We start from the raw sequence: 24,291 nt of genomic DNA on the forward strand, positions 1-24,291 counted from the left end.
CTGGACGTATGTAATTGATTTTACTAATCCAGAAGACTTAGATGCATTTGCAATTTTCTATTTCATCAGCAAAAGACATAGATAAGCTTCAAGCTTAAAAAATAGATATGACTACTTAAAGTTGCGATCACTACAGCATAACCAAATCGCTCAATAATAAATTAAATAGAAGACTCAGTATCAAAAAAGGTGCAGCACAGTGACGCACACCCTCGCTTGTTGATTTAGAGGTCACATGTTCGATACTTAGTGGAGCTACCCGTACCATTTTATTATTTATTTAGGATTTTTCTTTCATGTGCTTAGTCTTAGATTCTTTTATAGTAAAAAAAAAGTAAAATAAAAGACTCGGTCAGCCGACCAAGTTTGGTAGTCAGCTCTTCCAATATATAAAAGGGTCGAATTTCGAGGCAACTTGTACAAAAATATGTCATCATTTTCATATTGTACAAAGAGATTTTCAATTTATTAATATTTGGTTAATTATGCTATATATCTATATTCCATGTATCCATGTATCCATGTACATAAAGAATTTGCATAGAGCAAATTTTGGATGAAGATCAAATTTCCAACATTTTGTTTGGATACTGACTTGGAGTTCATTCACAAAGTTCACCCAAATTTCACAACATATCTTCACATATCTAAATGCCAATATCCTCAGTTTCACATTAAATGTCGAGGCAAGCGAGAGCCATTTCGCAGTGACAACTGACTACCGAGCATCGGGAGCCAATTCCAGTGCCTCCAAAGAGGCTGTCATTCCGAAAGTGCTCTTCATACTGTGATCCCCCATCCCTTGACCCCTACCACGACCAACCTGCACGGCTAGGCATTCCTTCAAGTCCAGCAATACATGATTAATGTCGGGCCTTTGAACCGGATTCGGCTGCACGCACTGCATAGCGATTTCAATTGCCTTCCAGATGGAATTGGAATTGAACTGGCCATGTATCATGGGATCGACCATCTTCTGAATATTGCCTCCTTCGATGAGTGGAGTCACCCATTTAACGATGTGAATACTGCCCGTCGGACTTCTTAGAATAGCAGGCTGTCCGGTAATCAGCTCGAACAGAATGATCCCGAAGCTGTACACATCACTTTTCTTGTTCAAGTTTCCACCCGTGTTGAACCTGAAGACAAAAGATGCAAGGATAGTTAAAACCAAATTAATGCATTGACTCTAATACAAATTGCTTAACGACTTGGGCTCTTACACCGGGTCAAGGTAACCGGGTGTGCCGGCAGGTTGAGTCGAAATTTGACAGCCATCTTCCATCATGAAAACCCGAGAGAGACCAAAATCAGCTATTTTGGCTTGCATGTTCTCATTTAGAAGGATATTTGAAGTCTTGAGATCTCTGTGAATGATCGAAGGTCGGCAACCATTATGCAAATACTCCAGCCCTGCATCAAAAGATTGACCAAAACTGGAAAATTATTTTTAGGATATTCAACCAATTCAGATTGAAGGAAAATCAATTTGCAGTATTCATATAAGTTCATTTCGATATACCCTGTGCTGCGTCTATTGCAATTTGCAGTCTCTGACTCCAACTTATGACATTAGATGTGTTTCCTACCACAAAGTACGAAACCGTCAAATGCTCATGATATAAAAGTTCGATTCTCAACTTTGGGAAGTTTATTTATTTGAGTGTGGAAGGAAGGATGTTTGATGGAACACTAAATCGAGCTTTTTACCTGCCAGATGCTGCCTTAAGTTTCCATTGGGCATAAATTCATAAATCAGGGCCATGTTATCGAAATCTTCGCAATACCCGATGAGAGAAACAAGATTTTTGTGATGAACAATCATCAGAAGCTGTGCCTGCACTTTGGAGAATACATGGTTGAGCTCATGATCTAATCGAAAAATTTGAGCTTGATTATGATAAATATGTGTATCACCTCTGCTTGGAATTCCTTGTAGCCCTGCTTTGATGACTGAGAGAGCACTTTCACTGCGACTTTCCAACCATCATCGAGAGTTCCAAGGTACACGTTTCCGAATCCACCTTCCCCGATAACTGTTCTGAAGTTCCCGGTGATACTCAAAACTTCAGCAGATGTAAATGGTCGGTTCTTTCCAACTACTAGTCGCCCCTCGTTAAATCCGGTACCAGTACTAGGCTCGGATACCTCCTTAGGTCTATGTTCCTTCGATGCAGTGACTTCCATTGATCCAGTATTAATTTCTGTGTGTATTATCGAATTAGCTGCAACTGTTGCTATGATTAATTTCTCCAGCTATGTTAAGATTGTTGTCCATATAAAATGAAAATTTACCTTCTATCTTCTTCCTACGTCTGCGAATGACAACGATGGCACAAATGAGAAAGAATACCAGAGCCAATGAGCCCACAGTAGCAGCAACAGCTGGGACAACGGTATTTTTCTTCTTGCGGCCGTCTTGATTGCAATTAGAGTCTTGTCGACAAAGATTCGGATTACCATCCAAGCTACAAAATTTAAAATACGACTGTAAATGAATCTGAAGAAAACAACTATTTTACACATCATATAATTTAATTAAGATTGATAAACCTTAATTGCAATGTCTTATCCGCCATCTTCTTTTCAAGAACTGCAGGAATTGAACCGTTGAGGTTGTTTCCACTTAAGTTTCTATAAGCAGTCTGAAAGTTAGTAAACAGAGTATATCAAGCATGTAAATCAAAATTCAATTTGCTAGCTTGACTTACAAGATCCTCAAATTCGGCATGTCAGCAAAAAAATCAGGTATCTGTCCACTTAGTTCATTGAACGATAGATCCCTGCACATTTTGTAGAGATAGTTTCGGTCAAGAAGCTGATGAACAATCATAGACATATCCATATATATTGCAGAACTTACAGGGAGACTAATGCCGTGAGACTGGAGAATGAGGTAGCAATGCTCCCCTTCAAATTGCTAGAGCTCAAGTTCCTATCCACAAGAAGAGATACATACTAATTGATCAGAGGAGCTATGAAGCTTCGTAGTTCGTCTATAAGAAGAAGTATTAATAATCCCTTGACATGAAAGTCAGGTAAAGCTACTCACAAGGAGATGATCCTCGGAATATCGTCTTCGCTGCAGTTCAAAAAACTCCAAATAAAAGACACTGGAACACATGGATCGCCCTGCCAGTCATCTATAGCCACTCCGTAAATCGTCTTGATGCTGTTAATACCGGTAACTGTAAATTTTTTAACGGGAAAGTAGAGAATTCGGTGAGAAAGAACTGTTTGAAATTACTGTAGTGGACCTGTCGTAATTCGTATACATCTTCAAGGATATGAATCTGAGAAGATCAAGCAAAGAGAAGTGTACTGTCATCCTAGTGTGTTGGAGAGTTTGGGATATCAATGGCATCAAAGACCTCGATAGCATTGAGGAATGGGGAAGAGTAGACTGGGACATCGCAGTAATCGTGACATTTATGCGATTGTTCCCGCTAGTGGGCAATGAAGTTACAGTCACCGGTTTCAGGTACTCGGGTGTAACAGTTGTTAGGGCCTTGCTATTTATGGCGACCTGGAATTGCCATAAATGTTCAGGCTTTACAAATCAGGTTCACTGGTTTGCTCTCAGGAACTTTTTGCATCTCTCTGAGCATATATGCCAAGCTCATATTATAAGAATATCATCGGGGATTTTGGATAGATTTTGATGGTGGCTTTCTTGTTTGCAATCTTATTCTGTTCATCTAGCAAATGTTGGTTTCGGTATACTCATATAAGATCTCTTATTTATATCTTTAACTGGCTAGAGTTTACGCTGCCACAAGACGAGTTTAGAGAAATATTTCTCTGCTTAATGAACAGGCTTTTGCGTGTATGGTTTCACCAATCATCCTTGGCTGCTATAATTTTTTAGTTCGTATCTTCAGGCTGAAAGTTAGGAATTGAGCAGGCTGGATCATGAATGTTTCCATCATTATGGTTTGAGTTCACCATGGGTCCATTGGTTTGAGTTATTGATATTACTAGACTTCTCACTCAATTCTGTTTGATTATGATTAGTATTCTGGAGAGCAAGTGAAGAGTACTTACTACAAGAGAAAAATAATTTCATTATGTGTTATCACAGTGCTAGCTATTTACACAGGTGTAATTAGCCGGCTAGAAGTTAGAAGTGAAAAGTTTCCTAATGTGCTAGCGGAAGTGTGGTGTTATGTGAAAGTTAGTGCAGATGCTACTGGGGACCTGGGAGTGCTTGAACAATAATTTCCTATTTTTGGTATTAAGCAAACAAATTTCGAGGACGAAATTTTTATTAGTGGGGGAGATTGTGAAATCCGGTATTTCGGCCTACACACTTATATATCATTTTAATTTTGTAATATTTACGTTTACGGTTTACATTACATATGCATATAAATGAGGCTTATAAATTTAGTGTGGGCTAAGCCCGCTAAGCCCAATTACACTCATTTCCTCCTAGATGAGTCTCTACCGCCATTGCCATACTTATATCTATCTAATTTTATTTTATTGAGGGGGTTTTGGTTCTTTGCTCTGCTTGAGCAGAAGAAACGAGAAGATAGAAGAGAGAGAGAGAGAGAGAGAGAGAGAGAGAGACAGAGACAGAGAACGAGGGTTGTTCGGGAGTAAGCAGCACTAGGTGAGAGAGATGGTGAGCCATGGTGTTGGCATGGCAGCTCGCCAAGAGAGCGATGGAGAGTTTGGATGATAGCTCGATGGACTAGGGAGAGCCGGGGAAGAACATGGCAGTAGGGTTAGCGAGGCTGGGAGTCGGAAGCCTTTCTGAGTTTAACTTATGCTTAATTGGTTGTGGGCATTTTCGGAATGTTGCTAATTCCTCTTGTTTGAGCTTAATTTAATTCATAATATTCTTTCTGTTATTCAGAAGTATATGGAGAGTTGGATTATTGAATTGGAGTTGAGGGAACTGAGGATGGTTGGGGGAATCAATTGGATTAATATTCATACCTCAGTATATTTTACTGATTTAACCGTGTTCGAAATTTAATTAGTTGAGTTACTTATTTGGTGAGGTAAAGAATATGAATTGGTGAAAGTGTTAATATTGGTTTTCCTTATGGTGAGAAACCTATTAGCACCACTAGGTACAATATTTATGCTAGTATATTGTTTATAATTAATTTTATGCTTGAATTTGATAAGGCTCGCATGATCGAGACCATGAATCCCAACGGCCCGGCTTGATGAAGTATTTTGGAAATTTCTGTGAATACTTTATTCCCTCGTGAAATGATTTATTATAGTTATATAAATTATTTAAGAAGAATATCGTGATAATTAGAGATTAAGAAATCGGTCTTACTATGTTGTGTGAAAGGATTTAAGAGATATTACCCTCTTATGTTTCATTTTGACTTGATATATGTGATGTGATTGTGTATGAGATATGAGATGATAATATGATATAATTGTAATATGATTATGATTGTGCTTGTGTATATTTATATTGTTTGATTGTTATAGCCATGAGATTGTTAGACCCGAAGGAATAGGATTTGGGGTGTGGTTGATCGTTGATCCGGCGGGATATAAAATGGACGCCTAGACTATTAATCCGACGAGATGTAAAATGGCCGTCTAGAACACTGAACCGGTGGGATATGAAATGGACGCTAGGTTGGAGGTTTGATAATGGGTGGCCCCGGTTATGAGAAATGGTAGGTGAGTTATGGAGATTTTAGCTGAGGTACAAGGTCACGATACTGGTTATAACTCGGTTGTGAGGAAATGCGACCCTATAGCTATATTAATTGGTTGTGCTGTATATTGTTTATTTGGTCTGATTGCTATAGATGTGATGATTGTTGAGGTTGTCTAAAGTTGTTCTGTGAAAGCCGTGTGGTTAGCTAGAGCTTGATTTAGTCAGTATATGAAGATTATGTGGTGCCGAGTTAATAGTTAATTATAATATTATTATGTGGTCATAACATAATTGATTGGGTAAGAATGAATTTAGTAGTTATTTATATATATATTGTATAACGTTCTGTGTTAGTGAATTAAATGACAGATTTGGGTATGCTAGTATTACCTATATGTACACTTGGTCGTTTAAAAATATTTTTATTTAATATTAGTTCATTTTACTATGGAATCTTGTGCTCACTGAGATGCAGCTCACACTCTGTATATTATTTTTTCAGATGAATTAGAGATTAGCTTGGGTAAGCCGGAGAACCATTTTTGATAGCGAGATAAGTTTGGAGGATTCGCTAGATAGCCTTATTTGTTATATATTTTTATAGATAATTAAGCTATTATCAGAGAAGTTTGAAAGTATGCTACAACCTAAAATTTTTTTGTATAGTTATTCTTTTGGTAATTAGAGATCATTAATAGTCTAGTGGGATGTTTAATATGTGATTTACTTGATGGAATAATTAATTGATAATTGAAGGTTTAGCATATTCAAATATTAGCAAGTTTTGGATTACTGAAAATTTAGGGGAAATGTTACTGAAATTTCGGATCGTGACAGACTGTGATTTCAAACAAAAGAGAGTGACCCTTTTAAATTCTGAATATACGAGAGAAGTATATGCGAATAAAATTGTAGTATATGTGTGCGATGCTTCACTACTTAGCTGATGACGTACCATCATTTAAGTCCGTGGTAGAATGTGGAAGGTCAATGGAACGAAACCACTCGACAGCATTGAGGAACGGCGGGAGGCTTGATTGAGAAGTCACAGAGGTGATTGAGAAGTTCAGGACGGTCCCATCAAAGGGAAACGTGGACACGGTCACAGGTTTGAGGTACTCAGGTGTAACGGTTGTTATCAGTTTGTTATCATTGACGTAAACTCTGAATCGCCTCAGCTGTCCGGATCGCAATACCTGAAACTCGGCGAAGTGAAAGAACAAGTACCATTTATATGTGGGTTCAGAAGAAATCCAGAATAATTTCAGGCTGCTTGAAATATTATCCAGGGATTGTTGGCCAGTCATTAGGACTTCCAGTGGAACTTTATACGCATTGTTTGTGCTTCTTAAGCTGTCAACATTCGTCTTGTTTGTGATTGTAGTCCAATTGAAACTCTGGCCTTCCCAAATCCGGTCATAGTCATCTTGCGGATGCCTGTACAAGGAGACATCATTGAATGATATGAGGTAAGTCGATTGCTGTTCCTATACATACATCAATCTAATCATTAAATGATCATATGAATTCCCACACAATCAAGAAATAGAAATTGGGAAAAAGGTTACCTGTATGTGGTTTTGGACCCAATATTATATCGCCATGAGGTCTGTAGTGCTCCAGCTGAAGTATCATAAGTGGAATTGTCGAGGGTTCGTAGCTCTAGTGCTGAAATGAAGGGAACCCCCGAGCCCCGATTCACAAGACACACTTGTATATAATCTCTTGAGGTAGTGTATATAATCTCTTCGTACGTGTAGTTTGATGGATCTTTCACGGTGATCCAGTAGTTTACATCGATATAGAGGTCGAATGTTGGGGTTTGGGAGAGAGTATCATAATTTCCGTAAAAGAAAGATGCCCGGATTAGATATCTCTTGCTCTTCCCTTGCGTTGGCCTTAGCGTGTAACAGTTCCTTGTTCCATTAGGAAAGCATCTCAAGTTCATTAGCTGTTGCATAGGAACTCGATCGATGTACTTCGAAGAAATCTGCATGTTTTTCCCTGACTCAACAAATCCCGTGTCTATCGTGTAGTAAATGTCAAGGTTGTCATCGTGATAACCATTAGGTGCTCCACAGTCGATGCTTATGAAACCTGAATATATACAGGGGTAAATGAGATGAAACAAAAGTAATTCTAAAAATTATATCGAACTGAGATGCCACTGGTTATGAACTTGAACTGGGAAGTATAGGCCTACTCAAATATGAAAAAAATATGTCGAATCCGGGATTAGAAATGAAACTTCATAAATGAGAAATGTTTGCAAGCCAATTCATTTACTCTCCTTTGTACAGAAATTATGCACTGATAATGTCTAATTTCATAAGGTATGTGTGGATATGTATGGTCCATACCTGGATTTTCTTGTGCTTGAGCGATAGCATTGAGACTGATACATACAAGTATCACGAATAACATCTTCATGCTAATTATAATACACAACAGAGATTTGATACAAATAATATGGGCACTTATAGAAGTTTAGTTCAGACTAAGTAAGAGGCAGAGTCATTGCCCAAATATATGATAATTACTCTTTCTTAAAGTAATAAATGTGATAATTGTTTATTGGATTACTAAATTATGCTTATGCATTACAACCGAGAGTTGATTCAAGTGGTTTGATGCTTATTCCCCTGAAATAAAGTTTTAGATTTGAGCGATCTTGTGAATTGAAAAAATTTTTGATTGGGAGAGTTTTACCCTTTAGTGAGCCGAATCAGCTTAAACTGGATTAGTTAGGGTCCATTGGGTTTCCAGATACTAGGGTACACACTGAAAAAATTATGCTTACGCATTATTTAAGAAATTAATTAAATTCTATGGTTGCATAAGCCTGCGCAAGTTGCAACGCACATCTCCCTCTGTTTTTATTATTATTATTTTCCAACAGGAGAAATAAAATTAAATGTGCGGAAGGATAATAAGATTATATTTAATTAGTTTTGGGTAACACAAACTATTTATGCAGACAACTAATTAGGTAGTTAAGTTTACCAAGTCCTGATGATGACGGAATATGTGTGATAAGGACTGGAATGCAATGTCTTGTGTGATGGATATATTTGGCCCCTAAAGTTCTATCCACTTGGCATTAGGAAATTAGGTGGAATTTGCTAAGATGTATCTCATCCCTGAAGTTGAATTTCATGTGTATCTGCATGAAAGCTAGCAATATTTTTTCAGACCTTTCTCGCTCATTTCTCGATGAAAACTGTGGTGTTTTGAATTTCAAAATCTTAAACCGTAGGTAAAGTCCGTTTACAGATTTCGCAGCTTACCAACTGTACTATACCCATGACTATACCTTTAAGCATATCCAAGGATACATCATCGCTGTATCTTTAACACATCATATTATAAAAATATCAGAGATATATATGTAACTGAAAATGAATTTAATAATTTTTTGGTCTACGCCCTAGTCTTCAGAAGCACAATGCGCTTCGACTAATCTAATTTGGGCCGAGTTACAAACTCTCCCAATCATGGTTTTTTTTTATTCACAAGATTTGAACCCAAAACTTTATTTAAGGAGAACAAGTATCAAATAATGAATTTAATATTTTGTTTTAGGTGGTTTTTTTTTTTGGTGGAGTATTTATTTTTTCGGTGGAGAAAATTGTGGAGATATTATTATCAAAATTCCGTGAGATCAAGTATTAAATGTTATTCCTCCTCTCAACAAGTGTGCTTCTTGGGACTCAAACTTGCGGTCTCCTCCTTACGAGGGTTTGGAGCTGTTTATGACTCAACTAATATTTTGTTAGTGTAGTTTTAGGTATTTTTATTCTGTGGAGTGGGGCTGAATGTATAATTCCTTATTTATGCCTTTGTTTAAAAGAGGGGAAAAAAAAAGAAATTCTTATAATGAAGAGCAAATAAATGTGTGTGTATATATATACATAGTGGTCATGTGCTGGTTATTTAGGAAAGCTCAGGCTTATGCCAGGCCTAACGTTCATGCCCCTCCTCTTCTCCTGTTATGATTATAGTAATCTCACATATAAAATAAAATACGAATATTTTGCATATGTATTTATGTAAAATATTAGGAAAGCTCAGGCTTATGCCAGGCGTAACGTTCATGCCCCTCCTCTTTTCCTGTTATGATTATAGGAATCTCACATATAAAATAATACGAATATTTTGCATATGTATTTATGTATTTCCTTGACAAAGTTATGGATATATCGATCAACGTACGTCTGTTGATCTGGACGTATGTAATTGATTTTACTAATCTAGAAGACTTCGATGCATTTGCAATTTGCTATTTCATCAGCAAAAGACATAGATAGGCTTTAAGCTTAAAAATTAGAGATGACAACTTAAGTTGCGATCACGACAACATAACCGAATCGTACAACAATAAATTAAATAGAGGACTCGGTATCGAAAGAGGGAGTAGCACATTGGCGAACGCTCTTGTCTGTTCACCTAGAGATCATAGATTCTATCATTATACTAAGCCTTGTAGCTTCTTTATAATAAAAAAAAATAGAAGACTCGGTCATCCAACCTAGTTTGATAATTTGCTCTTCCAATACATAAAAGGGTCGAGTTTCGAGGCAACTTGTACAAAAATATGCCAACATTTTCACATTGTACAAGGACATTTTTAATTTATCAGTATTTGGTTAATTATGCTATATATGTATATTCCATGTATCCTTTACATAAAGAATTTGCATAGAGCAAATTTTGGATGAGGATCAAATTTCCAACATTTTGATTGGATACTGACTTGGAGTTCGTTCAAAAGTTCACCCAAATTTCACACCATATCTTCACATATTTAAATGCAAATATCCTTAGTTTCACATTAAATGTCAAGGCCAGCGCGAGCCATTTCGCAGTGACAACTGACTACCGAGCATCGGGAGCCAATTCCAGTGCCTCCAAAGAGGCCGTCATTCCGAAAGTGCTCTTCATACTGTGATCCCCCATCCCTTGACGCTTACCACGACCAACCTGCGTGGCTAGGCATTCCTTCAAGTCCAGCAATACATGATTAATGTCAGGCCTTTGAACGGGAATCGGCTGCACGCACTGCATAGCGATTTCAATTGCCTTCCAGATGGAATTGGAATTGAACTGGCCATGTATCATGGGATCGACAATCTTCTGAATATTGCCTCCTTTGATGAGTGGAGTCACCCATTTAACGATGTGAATAGTGCCTGTCGGACTTCTTAGAATAGCAGGCTGTCCGGTAATCAGCTCGAACAGAATGATCCCGAAGCTGTACACATCACTTTTCTTGTTCAAGTTTCCACCCGTGTTGAACCTGAAGACAAAAGATGCAAGGATAGTTAAAATCAAATTAATGCAATGACTCTAATCCAAATTGCTTAACGACTTGGGCTCTTACACTGGGTCAAGGTAACCGGGTGTGCCGGCAGGTTGAGTCGAAATTTGACAGCCATCTTCCATCATGAAAACCCGAGAGAGACCAAAATCAGCTATTTTGGCTTGCATGTTCTCATTTAGAAGGATATTTGAAGTCTTGAGATCTCTGTGAATGATCGAAGGTCGGCAACCATTATGCAAATACTCCAGCCCTGCATCAAAAGATTGACCAAAACTGGAAAATTATTTTCAGGATATTCAACCAATTCAGATTAAAGGAAAATCAATTTGCAGTATACATATAAGTTCGTTTCGATATACCCTGTGCTGCGTCAATTGCAATTTGCAGTCTCTGACTCCAACTTATGACATTAGATGTGTTACCTACCACAAAGTACGAAACCATCAAATGCTCATGATATAAAAGTTCGATTCTCAACTTTGGGAAATTTACTTATTTGAGAGGAAGGATGTTTGATGGAACACTAAATCGAACTTTTTACCTGCCAGATGCTGCCTTAAGTTTCCATTGGGCATAAATTCATAAATCAGGGCCATGTTATCGAAATCTTCGCAATAACCGATAAGAGAAACAAGATTTTTGTGATGAACAATCATCAGAAGCTGTGCCTGCACTTTGGAGAATATGTGGTGGAGCTCATGATCTAATCGAAAAATTTGAGCTTGATTATGATAAATATGTGTATCACCTCTGCTTGGAATTCCTTGTAGCCCTGCTTTGATGACTGAGAGAGCACTTTCACTGCGACTTTCCAACCATCATCGAGAGTTCCAAGGAACACGTTTCCGAATCCACCTTCCCCGATAACAGTTCTGAAGGTCGCTGTGATACTCAAAACTTCGGCAGACGTAAATGGTCGGTTCTTTCCAATTACTAGTCGCCCCTCGTTAAATCCGGTACCAGTACTAGGCTCGGATACCTCCTTAGATCTAGGTTCCTTAGATGCAGTGACTTCCATTGATCCAGTATTAATTTCTGTGTGTAATATCGAATTAGCTGCAACTGTTGCTATGATTAATTTCTCCAGCTATGTTAAGATTGTTGTCCGTATAAAATGAAAATTTACCTTCTATCTTCTTCCTACGTTTGCGAATGACGACAATGGCACAAATGAGAAAGAATACCAGAGCTAATGAGCCCACAGTAGCAGCAACAGCTGGGACAACGGTATTTTTCTTCTTGCTGCGGTCTTGATTGCAATTAGAGTCTTGTCGACAAAGATTCGGATTGCCATCCAAACTGCGAAATTTAAAACCAGACTGTAAATGAATCTGCAGAAGACAACTATTTTGCACATCATATAATTTAATTAAGATTGATAAACCTTAATTGCAATGTCTTATCCGCCATCTTCTTTTCAAGAACTGCAGGAATTGAACCGTTGAGGTTGTTTCCACTTAAGTTTCTATTAACAGTCCGAAAGTTAGGAAACAGAGTATATCAAGCATGGAAATCAAAATTCAATTTGCTAGCTTGACTTACAAGATCCTCAAATTCGGCATGTCAGCAAAAAATTCAGGTATTTGTCCACTCAGTTCATTGAACGATAGATCCCTACACATTTTGTAGAGATAGTTCTTCGGTCAAGAAGCTGATGACCAATCATGGACATATCCATATATATTGCAGAACTTACAGGGAGACTAACGCCGTAAGGCTGGAGAATGAGGTAGCAATGCTCCCCTTCAAATTGCTAGAGCTCAAGTTCCTATTCACAAGAAGAGACATACTAATTGATCAGAGGAGCTATGAAGCTTTGTAGTTCGTGTATGAGAAGAAGTATTAATCCCTTGACATGAAAGTCAATTAACGCTACTCACAAGGAGATGATCCTCGGAGTATCGTCTTTGCTGCAGTTCAAAAAACTCCAAATAAAAAACACTGGAACACATGGATCGCCCTGCCAGTCGTCTATAGCCACTCCGTAAATCGTCTTGATGCTGTTAATACCGGTAACTGTAAATTTTTTAACAGGAAAGCGGAGAATCCGGTGAGAATGAACTGTTTGAAATTACTGTAATGGACTTGTCGTAATTCTTATACATCTTCAAGGAAATGAATCTGAGAAGATCAAGCAAAGAGAAGTGTACCGTCATCCAAGTGTGTTGGAGAGTTCGGGAGATCAATGGCATGAAAGACTTCAATAGCATTGAGGAACGGGGGGAGAGTAGACTGGGACATCGCAGTAATCGTGACATTCATGCGATTGTTCCCGCTAGTGGGCAATGAAGCTACAGTCACCGGTTTCAGGTACTCGGGTGTAACAGTTGTTAGGGCCTTGCCATTTATGGCGACCTGGAATTGCCTCACCTGCCCTTGTTGCACCATCTGGAGCTCCATGAAGTGAATGTATATGTACCATACATCATTCGACGAGTTGGTCCTCCAAGAGTATCTGTAGGAATATGAGGCGTTTGACGTTCGCTCTGCAGTCATTAAAACTTCGACGGGAACTTTATAAGCACTGGTGCTGCTCATGTTATCGATAGTTGTTGTGTTGGTAATCGGCAACAGGTCACCATCATCAGTTGAACCATCCCAGATGCGGTCGTAAGTGTCTTGCGGGTACCTAGTACATAAATGGTGGGATAATTATTTATTTCGAGCAATTTGGTGCATGAGTTATATCTTCTGAGGAAGTTTTACGGTCCAATCAATTTAAAATGATTGCACTATACATGTAAAATAAATTACTTAACCAACATACTGTTAATTGAGTGATAAACTGTGCAACTCCCATAAGAAGGAGAACATAATTAACTTCAAATCCCCAGAAACACACTTGTTGATAGAGGATCAATAACCTTAATTGCTCTATCCTTGAGTTGCGAGAGCAATATATTTTTCACAATTTTGATTTACTGAAAAAATAAATTATATAAAATTATAATAGATTATTTTAATAAATCATAGTAATTAAAAACTGCAAATAACAAATTAAAAATCAAAACTGCAAATAATAAATTAAAAATCACCTGTAAGCCATGGGGGATCCGATGTTATCCCGGTACCATTTTCCTAGGGCGCCGGATGCAACGTAGGTGGAATTATCCAGGACCCGTAACTCAAGCACCGAAATGTAAGGAGTTCCAAGTCCGAGATTTACTAGGCATACTTGTATATAATCCCTTGAAGGGTAATAAATAACCTCTTCGTACATGTAGCTCGATGGATTTATGGTGACCCAATAATTTGCATCAATGTACAGGTCGAAGGTCGGGCCTTGAAACTTGTTGTCATAGTCCCCGTACAGGAAGGATGCCCTGATCAAGTACCTGTTGTTCTTGCCTTGCTTGGGCTGGAGTGTGTAGCAGTTCCGAGTTCCATTGGGAAAACTTCTTAGATTAAGCAACCGTTGCATCGAGGATATCTGGTTGAAGTACTTTGGAGATATTTGCATGTTCTGCCCGGACTCCACGAACCCCACATCGGTTGTGTAGTATATAGTGAGATTTTCATCGAGATGACCATTGAGTGCCCCACAATCGATGCTTATGAAACCTGAAGGAGAGATTACAAAAGAAGTGAGAAAAGTTTTGCATAGAGTCCTGAAATTCAATATCCAATAATTTTTTTTGGGTAATTAATGATATCATTAAAATATGAAGAAATATCCAAATATATAAAACGTATAATTTTATTTTCTTGGGTTGGAATTCTTTGTCCTTCATGTTTGACTGATCATTGCTGGACTAGTAAATTTCATATTAGCATATCACAAACAAGAAGAATAAATTCTTATATGGTTCTCCTTACAATAAATCTCTCGATGTGACGGGTGGATCGTGGCTCTACTAATTCGAGATCAAACCTGTATATGCCCACTGTTTTAAACTGGACCAGCTCTTGGTGTTCCCCGAGTCCGAAGGTCATATTATTGGTTAAACCGTGAAACAAAATGATCTAGTCATTCTCAAGAAATTCATTGTATGTAAGGGTCACTCGGCCGAATCTAGGAGCACAAAATTGGACTTATTAAAATGAACTTCGAGCGTGGGAGCCCAATGAATTATCAATAATAAAGTAATTAAGCGAGATTTAGAAATTGCCTGAGCTTATCAGACACCGATCCTACATAGAGAGAGAGATTATATATATTCAGCTAAAAAGAGATATTATATATTACTCTACCAAAAAAAAAAAAGAAGAAGAGATTACCTGGATTATTCTGCGCTCGGGCTAAAATGCCAAAGCCTAAGCAAATAAGTAATAACTCGAATAACATCTTCGATCTCTCTCAGATTGTTTTTATCTAACCATCTTCTTCGCGTGTTTCCGGCTTATTAATTAATCACAAGGATTGCAAGCAAATATGCTGCAGAGTCTCTTATATATAGTGCTATAACGTCGACCCGGTATACGCAAAACTTACTATGGAAAGAGTAATAAAAATAAAATTGAAAGCTCATTGCCTAACTACCCATTGAAATTCTACGCTACGTACATATAAAAAAAGAAAAGAAAAGGATATGCATGCAGTATATATAAATATTTACTGAGATGTGCTTACTCATACATGCTTATGTATATATGCACGGGCCAAGTCCATATATGCATATAAGAAATTAAAGAAATTACTTCAACACTTCTGACTTTGAGCTTACCCGACAAAACGCATAATATGAAGTATCAATTTTCCGTACATATTATAATTACTTTCACAACTAGACAAAAATACATCTGCTTAATTAATTACTTAGTCGTTTTATATTGACAAATTGCTGAAGACAAAACTTTTCGGGTCAACTGACCACAAGGGTCAGTGTCCCGCAGCCCAAGCCCAATTCTAATAATGAAAAGTCGGCCCAACCGAGAAGCCCAATAGTAGACCGAGCCATTGGGCCCATGGCGAGAGTGTTAGGAAGTAAGGATCCCAATTTAATGAAATAACGAAAATGCCACTCCTTCTTCCCTCTCGACAGATCTTCCCTCGATCTTTGCCAGCAAGCGGATCAACAGAAGAAAGAATAAAACCTCTCCAACCCAAATCGCCGGCCGGAGTACACCCCGCCACGACTATACTCACTGAGTCGCCGGAGCTCGACTCGACGCCTCACTCCCCACAACGAACAGCTCTTCTCCTCCAAATCGATCTGATCGGCGATACAATCCCCTCCTCACGGCTTACCCGGCCGCCCGAATCCGGATCGAATCCGGATCCCAATCCCAATGTTCCCCAAGTTCCACCTTCCATGTCTCCTCCTATTCCTCCTCGTCCTCTGCTTTCCGGATCGGGGTCTGGCATGCACCAACTCAAGCTCCCTAGTTGGTCTCGCGACCGAGATCAAGATGGTCCAGCACCAGGTCCGCGGATCCATCAAGGTAATCGATGATTGCTCCTTTAGAGTTTCCCAATTCGATATGCTCCCCGGGTTTGATGTCCACTGGTGGGGTGCCTCTGCTGTTGATTTCGATAACATTACGGCTGGGTTCTTCGTTTCCGAACAAACTCTCAATCAGACCTATAAAAATCAGACATTTGACGTACGGTTGAGGGACAATGTCACGTGGGACCAGATTGGGGTCCTGTCTATCTGGGACTTGCCCACCGCTTCCGATTTCGGGCATGTGGTCTTCCCAAATGCCTCGATTTCGGGCCCCTCCCCGGGCCCGAGTCCGAGCCCCAGCTCCGGGGACAGAGAAATTGTTAGGGTTTACAAAGAGCCTACTATGTTTGATAATTGTAAGGTTTTGAGCAAGAATTATCGGGTACGGTGGACTCTTAGTATTGATCAGGATGTTATTCATATTGGGCTTGAGGCAGCCACCGGTACACAGAATTACATGGCATTCGGGTGGGCTGACCCGAAGGCAACTTCAGATTACATGATCGGCGCTGATGTGGCAGTCACGGGGTTCACTGAGGATGGCCTTCCTTTTGCAGAGGATTACTTCATCACTAGATACAGTGAGTGTACAGTTAATAAGGATGGGAGGGCAAGAGGGGTTTGCCCCGATGCAATGTATGAGCCGACTGATTCCGTCGGTTCTGTTAATAATACTGAATTAGTATATGGCCATAGAAGAGATGGTGTCTCTTTTGTTCGGTACCAAAGGAAGCTTAGTGTAGTTGACAAGAAGTATGATTTGCCTGTGAAGTACAAGGAGAATGCTACCGTAATTTGGGCTCTAGGGTTGATAAGCCCACCAGATTCTCTGCATCATTATTACTTGCCACAGAATCACGGAGGCGAGGAATCGCTCACATTTGGTCATTTGGTTTTGAATGTCTCGGAGCATGTTAACGATTGTTTGGGCCCAATTGATGCAGATGATAAGGAGGACCAAGATGTGATTATTGCGGATGCAAATGTGCCTCTTCTTGTTGTAACTGGGGAGGCATTGCATTACCCGAACCCTCCTAATCCTTCTAAGGTGCTTTACATCAATAAGAAGGAGGCACCGGTGTTGAGAGTGGAGAGAGGGGTACCTGTAAAATTTTCGATTCAAGCAGGGCATGATGTTGCGCTATATATAACGTCAGACCCTCTCGGAGGTAATGCGACTTTGAGGAACAAGAGTGAGATCGTCTATGCTGGGGGCCCAAAGTCTGAAGGCGTGCCTGCCAGCCCAATGGAGTTGATGTGGGCCCCTGATAGAAACACTCCTGACCAAGTTTACTACCATTCCCTCTATCAGCCGAAAATGGGGTGGAGAGTTCAAGTGGTTGATGGCGGGTTATCTGATATGTACAACAATAGTGTCCTACTGGATGATCAGCAGGTTACCCTTTTCTGGACATTGTCGGAGAAAACAATTTCTATTGCTGCTCGAGGAGAGAAGAAGAGTGGGTACCTCGCGATTGGATTTGGGAGTGGAATGGTGAACAGCTTTGCTTATGTGGGTTGGGTCGACGCTAACGGAACTGGAAGGGTCAATACGTATTGGATCGATGGTCAGAATGCAATGAGTATTCATCCTACGAAGGAGAATTTGACATATGTCAGGTGCAAGTCAGAGAATGGGATCATAACAATGGAGTTCACACGGCCACTAAAGCCCTCTTGCGGTCGTGAAAAAAAACCCGATTGCAAGAACATTGTTGATGCCACCACGCCCCTTAAGGTTGTTTGGGCCATGGGCTCTAAATGGTCCGACGGCCATCTGAGCGAGAGGAACATGCACTCAGTCACGAGTCAAAGGCCCGTCAGGGTTCTGCTTATGCGTGGTTCAGCGGAAGCCGAGCAGGACCTGAGGCCTGTGCTGGCTGTTCATGGATTCATGATGTTCCTAGCATGGGGCATTCTTCTTCCTGGTGGAATTTTGGCTGCAAGGTACTTGAAACATGTGAAAGGAGATGGCTGGTATAAGATTCATGTATATTTGCAGTACTCGGGATTAGCAATTGTCTTACTGGGCCTTCTTTTTGCTGTTGCTGAACTGCGGGGGTTCCATATTGGGTCTGTGCACGTGAAGTTTGGAGTGGCTGCGATAGTGTTGGCATGTGTGCAACCTGTGAATGCTTATTTTCGACCCAAAAAGCCTGCCAATGGAGAGGATGTTCCTAGGGAACGCGTCATATGGGAGTACTTTCATGTGATCGTGGGAAGATGTGGGATTCTTGTTGGGATCGCAGCTCTTATAAGCGGGATGAAGCATCTAGGGGAAAGGTACGGAGGCGAAGATGTTCATGGGCTCGATTGGGCACTAATAGGCTGGTTCTTGATGGGTGCATTGATGGTCATGTACTTAGAATACCGCGAGCGAAAAAGCAGGAGACAGATGAGTTATGAGAGGGGCAGTTGGGTGTTAGGTAACTCTGAGGAAGACGACTCTGTCGATCTCTTGAGCCCAACCACGGCGGGTGTAGACAAGGAGTCTCAGCGGAACGGAAGAATGGAAGTTCAGCTTGAACCTCTGAGCAGATAGGAGTGTTCAAATTTGTCTTTAATTGCCCATCGCCTGTTTTGAAGAATTTTGCTTGTACACGGAGATGGAGAGTCTACTTGTCCAAGTGGAGCTCTTTTCCCTGCTTGAGAGGCATCATGCAGATCGCGCGGACAAGTAGTTAACATACATGTGATCGGTCTTTTCTATACTCGCTAACACAATGAAAGGTTTCTTGATTGTAAGTTTGAAAGATTCTTTTTAGGTAGTAGTCGGGTTTTCTCCTATATTTGTATGGCTAGTTATGCAGGAGAGCTGCTGGTAGTTCTGATAGCAAATTGGCGGCTTGGGTAGTGAAAACGATACTGATACTGCTCTGTAAATTTTATGAGACAACAATCTGACTTCACAATTTCTTGGTCAGTTCATATGCAGCAGATGATATTGCGGGATAATATATTGATTCAGCTCGAATTGATAGATCATTCTTTACTGGTGGAGAAAACTATCTTTTGTTTCATCACTACTTGCAATTGTTGCGGCCTGGCCCCCTCTTATTGGGTTAGCATATGGAAAACGGTAATTCCACGTTCTACATATGCATACAATTTCCCTACATAGGTTTGGTCACCATATAAAGAAGGAAAATGAACAATCAAGGAATTGAAGCCAGCCGTACTTGATGTGGCATCTATTTCGACTAACAGTATGGAAATTAGCGTGGGTTCGGAGCAGCATTGAGCTCAACAGAGGTCATTTCAAAAGAAGTGCTTCTCCCCATGTAACTGTTGTATCCCGACCTCTGGTTTCTCTCGGAAGCGATTTCCAGGCCCAAGCACTCCTTCAGATCTGATAATACATGGATCATATCGGGCCTCTGACTCGAGGATGCCATGACGCATGACATGGCTATTTCCACTGCCTTCCAAGCAGAGTTGGTTTTGCATTGGCCACTGAACCTCGGGTCGACTATGCTCTGTATGTCACCCCTTTCAATAAGAGGAGTTACCCAGTGAATGATGTGGATGTTTCCGTCTGAGGTTCTTATTATAGCAGGGTGACCGGTGATCAGCTCAAACAGGATGATCCCGAAACTGTAAACGTCGCTCTTCTTGCTCAAGTTGCCAGAGGCATGGAACCTGAAGAAAAAGCGGCATGTGAATATACACAATCTCTCACATCAAATTATTATAGGAATAATTATCAAATGCACCAAATTCGAAAACTAGTGTTGATCCGAGGCTGTAAAAATTGCTACTGAGGAATAGGTGCATGAAATAGTAGTGATGATCACTGAATCATACTCGGGATCAAGATAACCAGGTGTGCCCGCAGGACGAGTCGATATATGGGAGTCGTAGTCTGTCGCAAAAGCTTTTGATAGCCCAAAATCAGCTATATTAGCTTGCATGCTTTCGTTCAGCAAGATGTTTGATGTCTTCAAGTCCCTGTGGATGATAGGAGGCTTGCAACCATTATGCAGATATTCCAAGCCTGGAGAAAAATAGCAGAGAATCGATAATTCCCAGAAAGACTTACTGAAAAACGATGAGGAAGGCATCGCTGCATATTATAAGCTTCCCATACCTTGTGCAGCTTCGACAGCAATTTGTAGTCTCTGACTCCAACTCAAGACATTTGTATTGTATTCTATAATCACGAAAAAGTCCAAAATTAGCAGAATTAAGATTCAATCTGAATGTTTTCACCTGTTATGTCCCTTTAAAAAGGGAATATGGTTTGATCATGCGGAAACTCAGGTCATATGTTATGTTGGATACCTGATAAATGTTGTCTCAAATTCCCATTGCTCATGAACTCGTAAATGAGAGCCATGTTTTCAACCTCATCGCAATAACCGACAAGAGAAACCAGGTTTCGGTGATGGACGATCATCAGCAGTTGGGCCTACAAGTTGAGACATATTTGTTGTTAATTGAAAATCGCATTTGTAATTAACAGAACTCTAATGAAGAAGTAATTGGTCAAGTTAGTTCCAATGCAATTGACTGATCACCTCAGCTTGGAATTCCCTGTAGCCCTGTACGGAGTACTTGGAGGGAATCTTGACAGCAACCTTAGTACCATCATACAGAATGCCGAGGTAAACTTTTCCGAACCCTCCTTCTCCAATGACAGTTCTGTAGTTGTCTGTGATTGTTGAAATCTCTGAGGATGTAAATATGGTTTGACTCCTTGGCACCCCTAGCACCATTGGTCCCTCGACAGGGCCTGTTGAAGTCACACTGACAGCGGACACTGCAAAAACCAGTTATAAGGAAAATAAGTTGGGTGATCGGTTTAGCTGAAGTAAATGGAAGGAGAAGTTTACAAGTGAAAACTATACCTCCTTTTCTTCTCTTATTTCTCCAAATGACAGTTAGTGTGCCCAACAGAATCACGACAAGAACCGAAACACATGCTGCAATGATCAGAACAATCGGACTCTTGCCCTTTTTTCCATTTGATGTTGTTGTGCTGGTTGAACATGAGTCTGTCTGACACAGGTTCGGGTTCCTATCGAAGCTGTCATTAAAAAAAATATCAGTTAGTGCATATACAACTAAGGAAAACTGCTCAAACAGAGGACAATTAAAAGCAGGGCATTGGAAGATAAATGAACCTTGCTTGCAGTGCTCCAATTGTCTGCTTTCTCTTCAGGGATTGAGGAATTGAACCGGAAAGATTGTTCCCACTCAAATTTCTGAGAAATCAAATTAAGAAAGTAATTGACAATTAAGATTGTATATGAAGAACGTCAGATTCCATTTCTTGGTTTAGATTTCTAGAACTTACAGAAGTTTCAAATTTGGCATTTGGCCTAGAAAGTCCGGAATTTGGCTGGTTAGTTGGTTATGAGATAAATCCCTGCAGAAAAGATACACAACATTGCAAATACAATCCAGAATTTTATGCATTGTATAAATAAATTCTGATTTCGATGAACACTGAAGTTCTGAAGGTGGTTGACTTACAATGAAGTCAGTGCAGTTAGATTAATGAGAGAGTCAACAATTTTCCCTACTAAATTGCTAGAACTCAGGTTCCTGTCCAAAAAGGATTATTAGAAAGGTTACCAACAAATCACTTTTCCAATATCAATAATTTCTCGGATTCCATTGGACACTCACAGGGAGATGATTCTTGGAATACTGTCGTAATGGCAATTTAGCCCGTTCCATGAGAGATTTCTTGGGCTGCAAGGGTCGCCTTGCCAACTATCTTGGACTACCCTGTATGTCTTCTTGATGTTGTTGATAGCATCGACTGGTTGTGGAAGAACGTGCAAAAATATCAAATGTATACAACCAATTTAAATTGTACAACTTTGGGAACACGAGATTTATGAGAATGCCAGCTATTGCAATCATCCGAGTACAAAAAGAGCAAGTATTTACCATCGTCTGAGTCGGTCATGGGATTTGTAAGATCGAGGCCATACATAAGCTCAACTGCGTTAAGGATTGGTGGGAGGTCAGACCGAGAAGTCACGCTGAGAGTGAAGTTTATTTGGGATGGGCTCGTGACGGGGAACGAAGCCACAGTCATTGGCTTTCCATACAGAGGTCTGATGGTTTTGACGAGTTGGTCTACGATGTACACCTCAAATTCCCTCACTTGGGTTTCCTGGAGAACTTGAATTTCTGCAAAGTGGAAGTACATGTACCACTTCTCAGTCGGGCTCGATGGGGTCCAGAACAAAACTAATTGTTTGTTCACTTTCGCAGACTGGGCTGCGGTCATCAGGACTCCAGCAGGAACTCCATAAGCATCATTATAAGTTGTCAAGTCAAACGAAGTTTCGTTGGCAATCTGCACCCACTCCTTGTAATTTTGGGGTGCCCAGATTCGGTCGTACTCATCATCGGGATGCCTATTAGAAAAAATCATTGTATAAGCTTGGGATAATTGCCTCTTTGACTTCGCTCTTGAAGTAATTATATTCATTTTGTAAAGGATTACCTGTATGTATATGAACCTCCTCCGATGTTGTAACGCCATGAGGTTGCTAGTGCTCCAGAATCCATCTGGTACGTAGAATTATCCAGGAGCCGCAATTCCAAAACCGAAATGAAAGGAGTTCCTGAGCCGGTGTTTACAAGGCACACATTTATATCATCCTCCGGAGGGACATAGATAACCTCTTCATAAACGTAAGAGTCTGAATAGATTGTGCTCCAGTAGTTCACATCGATGTGCAGATCGAACTTTGGAGTTTGATTCCTTCCATCGTAATTCCCATACCAGAAGGCAGCTCTGATCAAGTATGTGTTTCTTTTGCCTCGCTCCGGCGACAATGTGTAACAGTTCCTTGTTCCGTCGGGAAATGCTCTGAGGTTCTTTCCTTGTTGTTGTTTGTTCTGGTAGATGACCTGACTCGAAACCTGCATGTTCACTCCGGTGCTTACGAATCCTTGATCTGTCTTGTAATAGATATCGAGATTATCATCATGGTAGTCATTCGGCGCCCCACAGTCGATACTCATGAAACCTGAAAAACCTCGATAGCTAAACAATTTCAGTTTTATTTGATCATGTTGGGTTTCCAGACATACATTATTTACCCTTGAGAAGTGCCCTGTATGCATGCCACATTTGGGAATTTCCTTCGATGACCTCAAGACTTGTAAACATCAACAATGCATCTAAAGGGCATATTAGTTCTTTGATATTATTTTTGGGGTGTACATCATTTGGCTTTTTGTCCTAGAATTTGGTTTACTTTTCCATAAAAGAAAAATGATATTTATGGAATCCATTTTATATAGGGGTAGCAAAAATCAAGATCCAAAAATTTAGCCAGATGGAATCGATTTATTTCCAAAGCACTAAACAGACTATGTGGTATCGGTTCTGCTGATGGATTCTAAATATATCTGTAGACAATCTAGCATAAACAAGCCTGAAAGCACGGTCATCGCTAATCAACTACTACGACAGCAGAATATGAAGTTCCAGGAAACATTTTTATGATGATCCCTCAACCTAACTAACATATGCACAAATGTGAGATCGTAAATGGCTCTGACTGACTTCATATCTCATGGCATATAATAATTTCTCATTTCTAAAGTTGAAATCCACATTTCTTGGCTTCATACCGTAACTTCAGAAATCCAGAACTCGATAGTTAATTGATCCATTAGACTATGAAAGAGGGAGAGATGAAAACCTGGGTTTTGTTGCTGCCCATGAGCCATGAGCACCATGGTAGCTGAAACAACAAACAACTGAAAAATCTTCTTCTTTGCTTCCGATGGAATTGCCATTAGTGTTGGAGACCAGAGCTTTGTCTCGAGTTTAAGCTATGGCTATGAAGAGAGAAGGCCTTAACAATGCCGCCACGGAGAATTTAGAAGAATGCCATGTCTAAAGTGACAAAACATACATATTTATTCGGGTATCCTCATTAGGACTTGTGGGCATGTACATCCGTTGACTTTGA

The 24,291-nt window shown here is 40.0% G+C and overlaps 4 protein-coding genes across 5 annotated transcripts; 1 reads left to right on the forward strand and 3 right to left on the reverse strand.

The window, feature by feature from the left end:
- Positions 1-557: 557 nt before the first annotated feature.
- On the reverse strand, positions 558-8,132 carry LOC116201365 (putative leucine-rich repeat receptor-like protein kinase At2g19210). 2 transcript variants are annotated; one of them, XM_031532586.1, is made up of 13 exons: positions 7,999-8,132; positions 7,207-7,735; positions 6,594-7,075; positions 3,053-3,188; positions 2,864-2,935; positions 2,712-2,783; positions 2,554-2,634; positions 2,296-2,468; positions 1,918-2,204; positions 1,711-1,837; positions 1,523-1,585; positions 1,224-1,413; positions 558-1,139 (listed from the first exon to the last, which is right to left on the reverse strand). In XM_031532586.1, the coding sequence occupies exons 1-13, from the start codon at positions 8,066-8,068 to the stop codon at positions 719-721; spliced, it is 2,703 nt and encodes a 900-aa protein (XP_031388446.1). In that variant the 5' UTR covers positions 8,069-8,132; the 3' UTR covers positions 558-718. The 2 variants fall into 2 exon arrangements, 1 of the variants encoding a protein (XP_031388446.1); XR_004155863.1 differs by having other exon boundaries at positions 998-1,139; positions 1,224-1,436.
- A 2,130-nt stretch (positions 8,133-10,262) lies between these two features.
- Positions 10,263-15,296, reverse strand: LOC116201251 (receptor-like protein kinase At3g21340). The gene is made up of 13 exons (XM_031532404.1): positions 15,177-15,296; positions 13,994-14,519; positions 13,109-13,587; positions 12,839-12,974; positions 12,655-12,726; positions 12,501-12,572; positions 12,343-12,423; positions 12,085-12,257; positions 11,707-11,993; positions 11,500-11,626; positions 11,318-11,380; positions 11,019-11,208; positions 10,263-10,934 (listed from the first exon to the last, which is right to left on the reverse strand). The coding sequence occupies exons 1-13, from the start codon at positions 15,241-15,243 to the stop codon at positions 10,514-10,516; spliced, it is 2,694 nt and encodes an 897-aa protein (XP_031388264.1). The 5' UTR covers positions 15,244-15,296; the 3' UTR covers positions 10,263-10,513.
- A 737-nt stretch (positions 15,297-16,033) lies between these two features.
- LOC116200122 (cytochrome b561, DM13 and DOMON domain-containing protein At5g54830) lies at positions 16,034-19,330 on the forward strand. The gene has a single exon (XM_031530838.1). It carries the CDS (start codon positions 16,188-16,190, stop codon positions 18,885-18,887), a length of 2,700 nt encoding a protein of 899 aa, XP_031386698.1. The 5' UTR covers positions 16,034-16,187; the 3' UTR covers positions 18,888-19,330.
- Positions 19,331-19,560: 230 nt separating this feature from the next.
- LOC116199508 (probable LRR receptor-like serine/threonine-protein kinase At1g05700) lies at positions 19,561-24,166 on the reverse strand. The gene is made up of 13 exons (XM_031529877.1): positions 24,019-24,166; positions 22,809-23,337; positions 22,201-22,719; positions 21,977-22,144; positions 21,821-21,892; positions 21,642-21,713; positions 21,469-21,549; positions 21,193-21,371; positions 20,863-21,104; positions 20,627-20,753; positions 20,433-20,495; positions 20,150-20,339; positions 19,561-19,984 (listed from the first exon to the last, which is right to left on the reverse strand). Exons 1-13 carry the CDS (start codon positions 24,113-24,115, stop codon positions 19,561-19,563), a joined length of 2,763 nt encoding a protein of 920 aa, XP_031385737.1. The 5' UTR covers positions 24,116-24,166.
- Positions 24,167-24,291: the final 125 nt, after the last annotated feature.

This window comes from Punica granatum, chromosome 3 (genome assembly GCF_007655135.1).
Source record: "Punica granatum isolate Tunisia-2019 chromosome 3, ASM765513v2, whole genome shotgun sequence".
Lineage (NCBI taxonomy): Eukaryota > Viridiplantae > Streptophyta > Magnoliopsida > Myrtales > Lythraceae > Punica > Punica granatum.

Coding starts and splice junctions, on each gene's coding strand:
- LOC116201251 (XM_031532404.1), bottom strand. CDS start 15,243: ATGTTATTCGAGTTATTACTTATTTGCTTAGGCTTTGGCATTTTAGCC. Junction 12,424..12,500: donor ATGCCGAATTTGAGGATCTT/GTAAGTCAAGCT, acceptor GACTGTTAATAG/AAACTTAAGTGGAAACAACC. Junction 11,381..11,499: donor CTTAAGGCAGCATCTGGCAG/GTAAAAAGTTCG, acceptor ACTTTGTGGTAG/GTAACACATCTAATGTCATA.
- LOC116201365 (XM_031532586.1), bottom strand. CDS start 8,068: ATGAAGATGTTATTCGTGATACTTGTATGTATCAGTCTCAATGCTATC. Junction 2,469..2,553: donor GATAAGACATTGCAATTAAG/GTTTATCAATCT, acceptor TAAATTTTGTAG/CTTGGATGGTAATCCGAATC. Junction 1,140..1,223: donor CCCGGTTACCTTGACCCGGT/GTAAGAGCCCAA, acceptor TTTTGTCTTCAG/GTTCAACACGGGTGGAAACT.
- LOC116200122 (XM_031530838.1), top strand. CDS start 16,188: ATGTTCCCCAAGTTCCACCTTCCATGTCTCCTCCTATTCCTCCTCGTC.
- LOC116199508 (XM_031529877.1), bottom strand. CDS start 24,115: ATGGCAATTCCATCGGAAGCAAAGAAGAAGATTTTTCAGTTGTTTGTT. Junction 22,145..22,200: donor TCGGATGATTGCAATAGCTG/GCATTCTCATAA, acceptor TGGTTGTATACA/TTTGATATTTTTGCACGTTC. Junction 21,105..21,192: donor AAATAAGAGAAGAAAAGGAG/GTATAGTTTTCA, acceptor TGGTTTTTGCAG/TGTCCGCTGTCAGTGTGACT.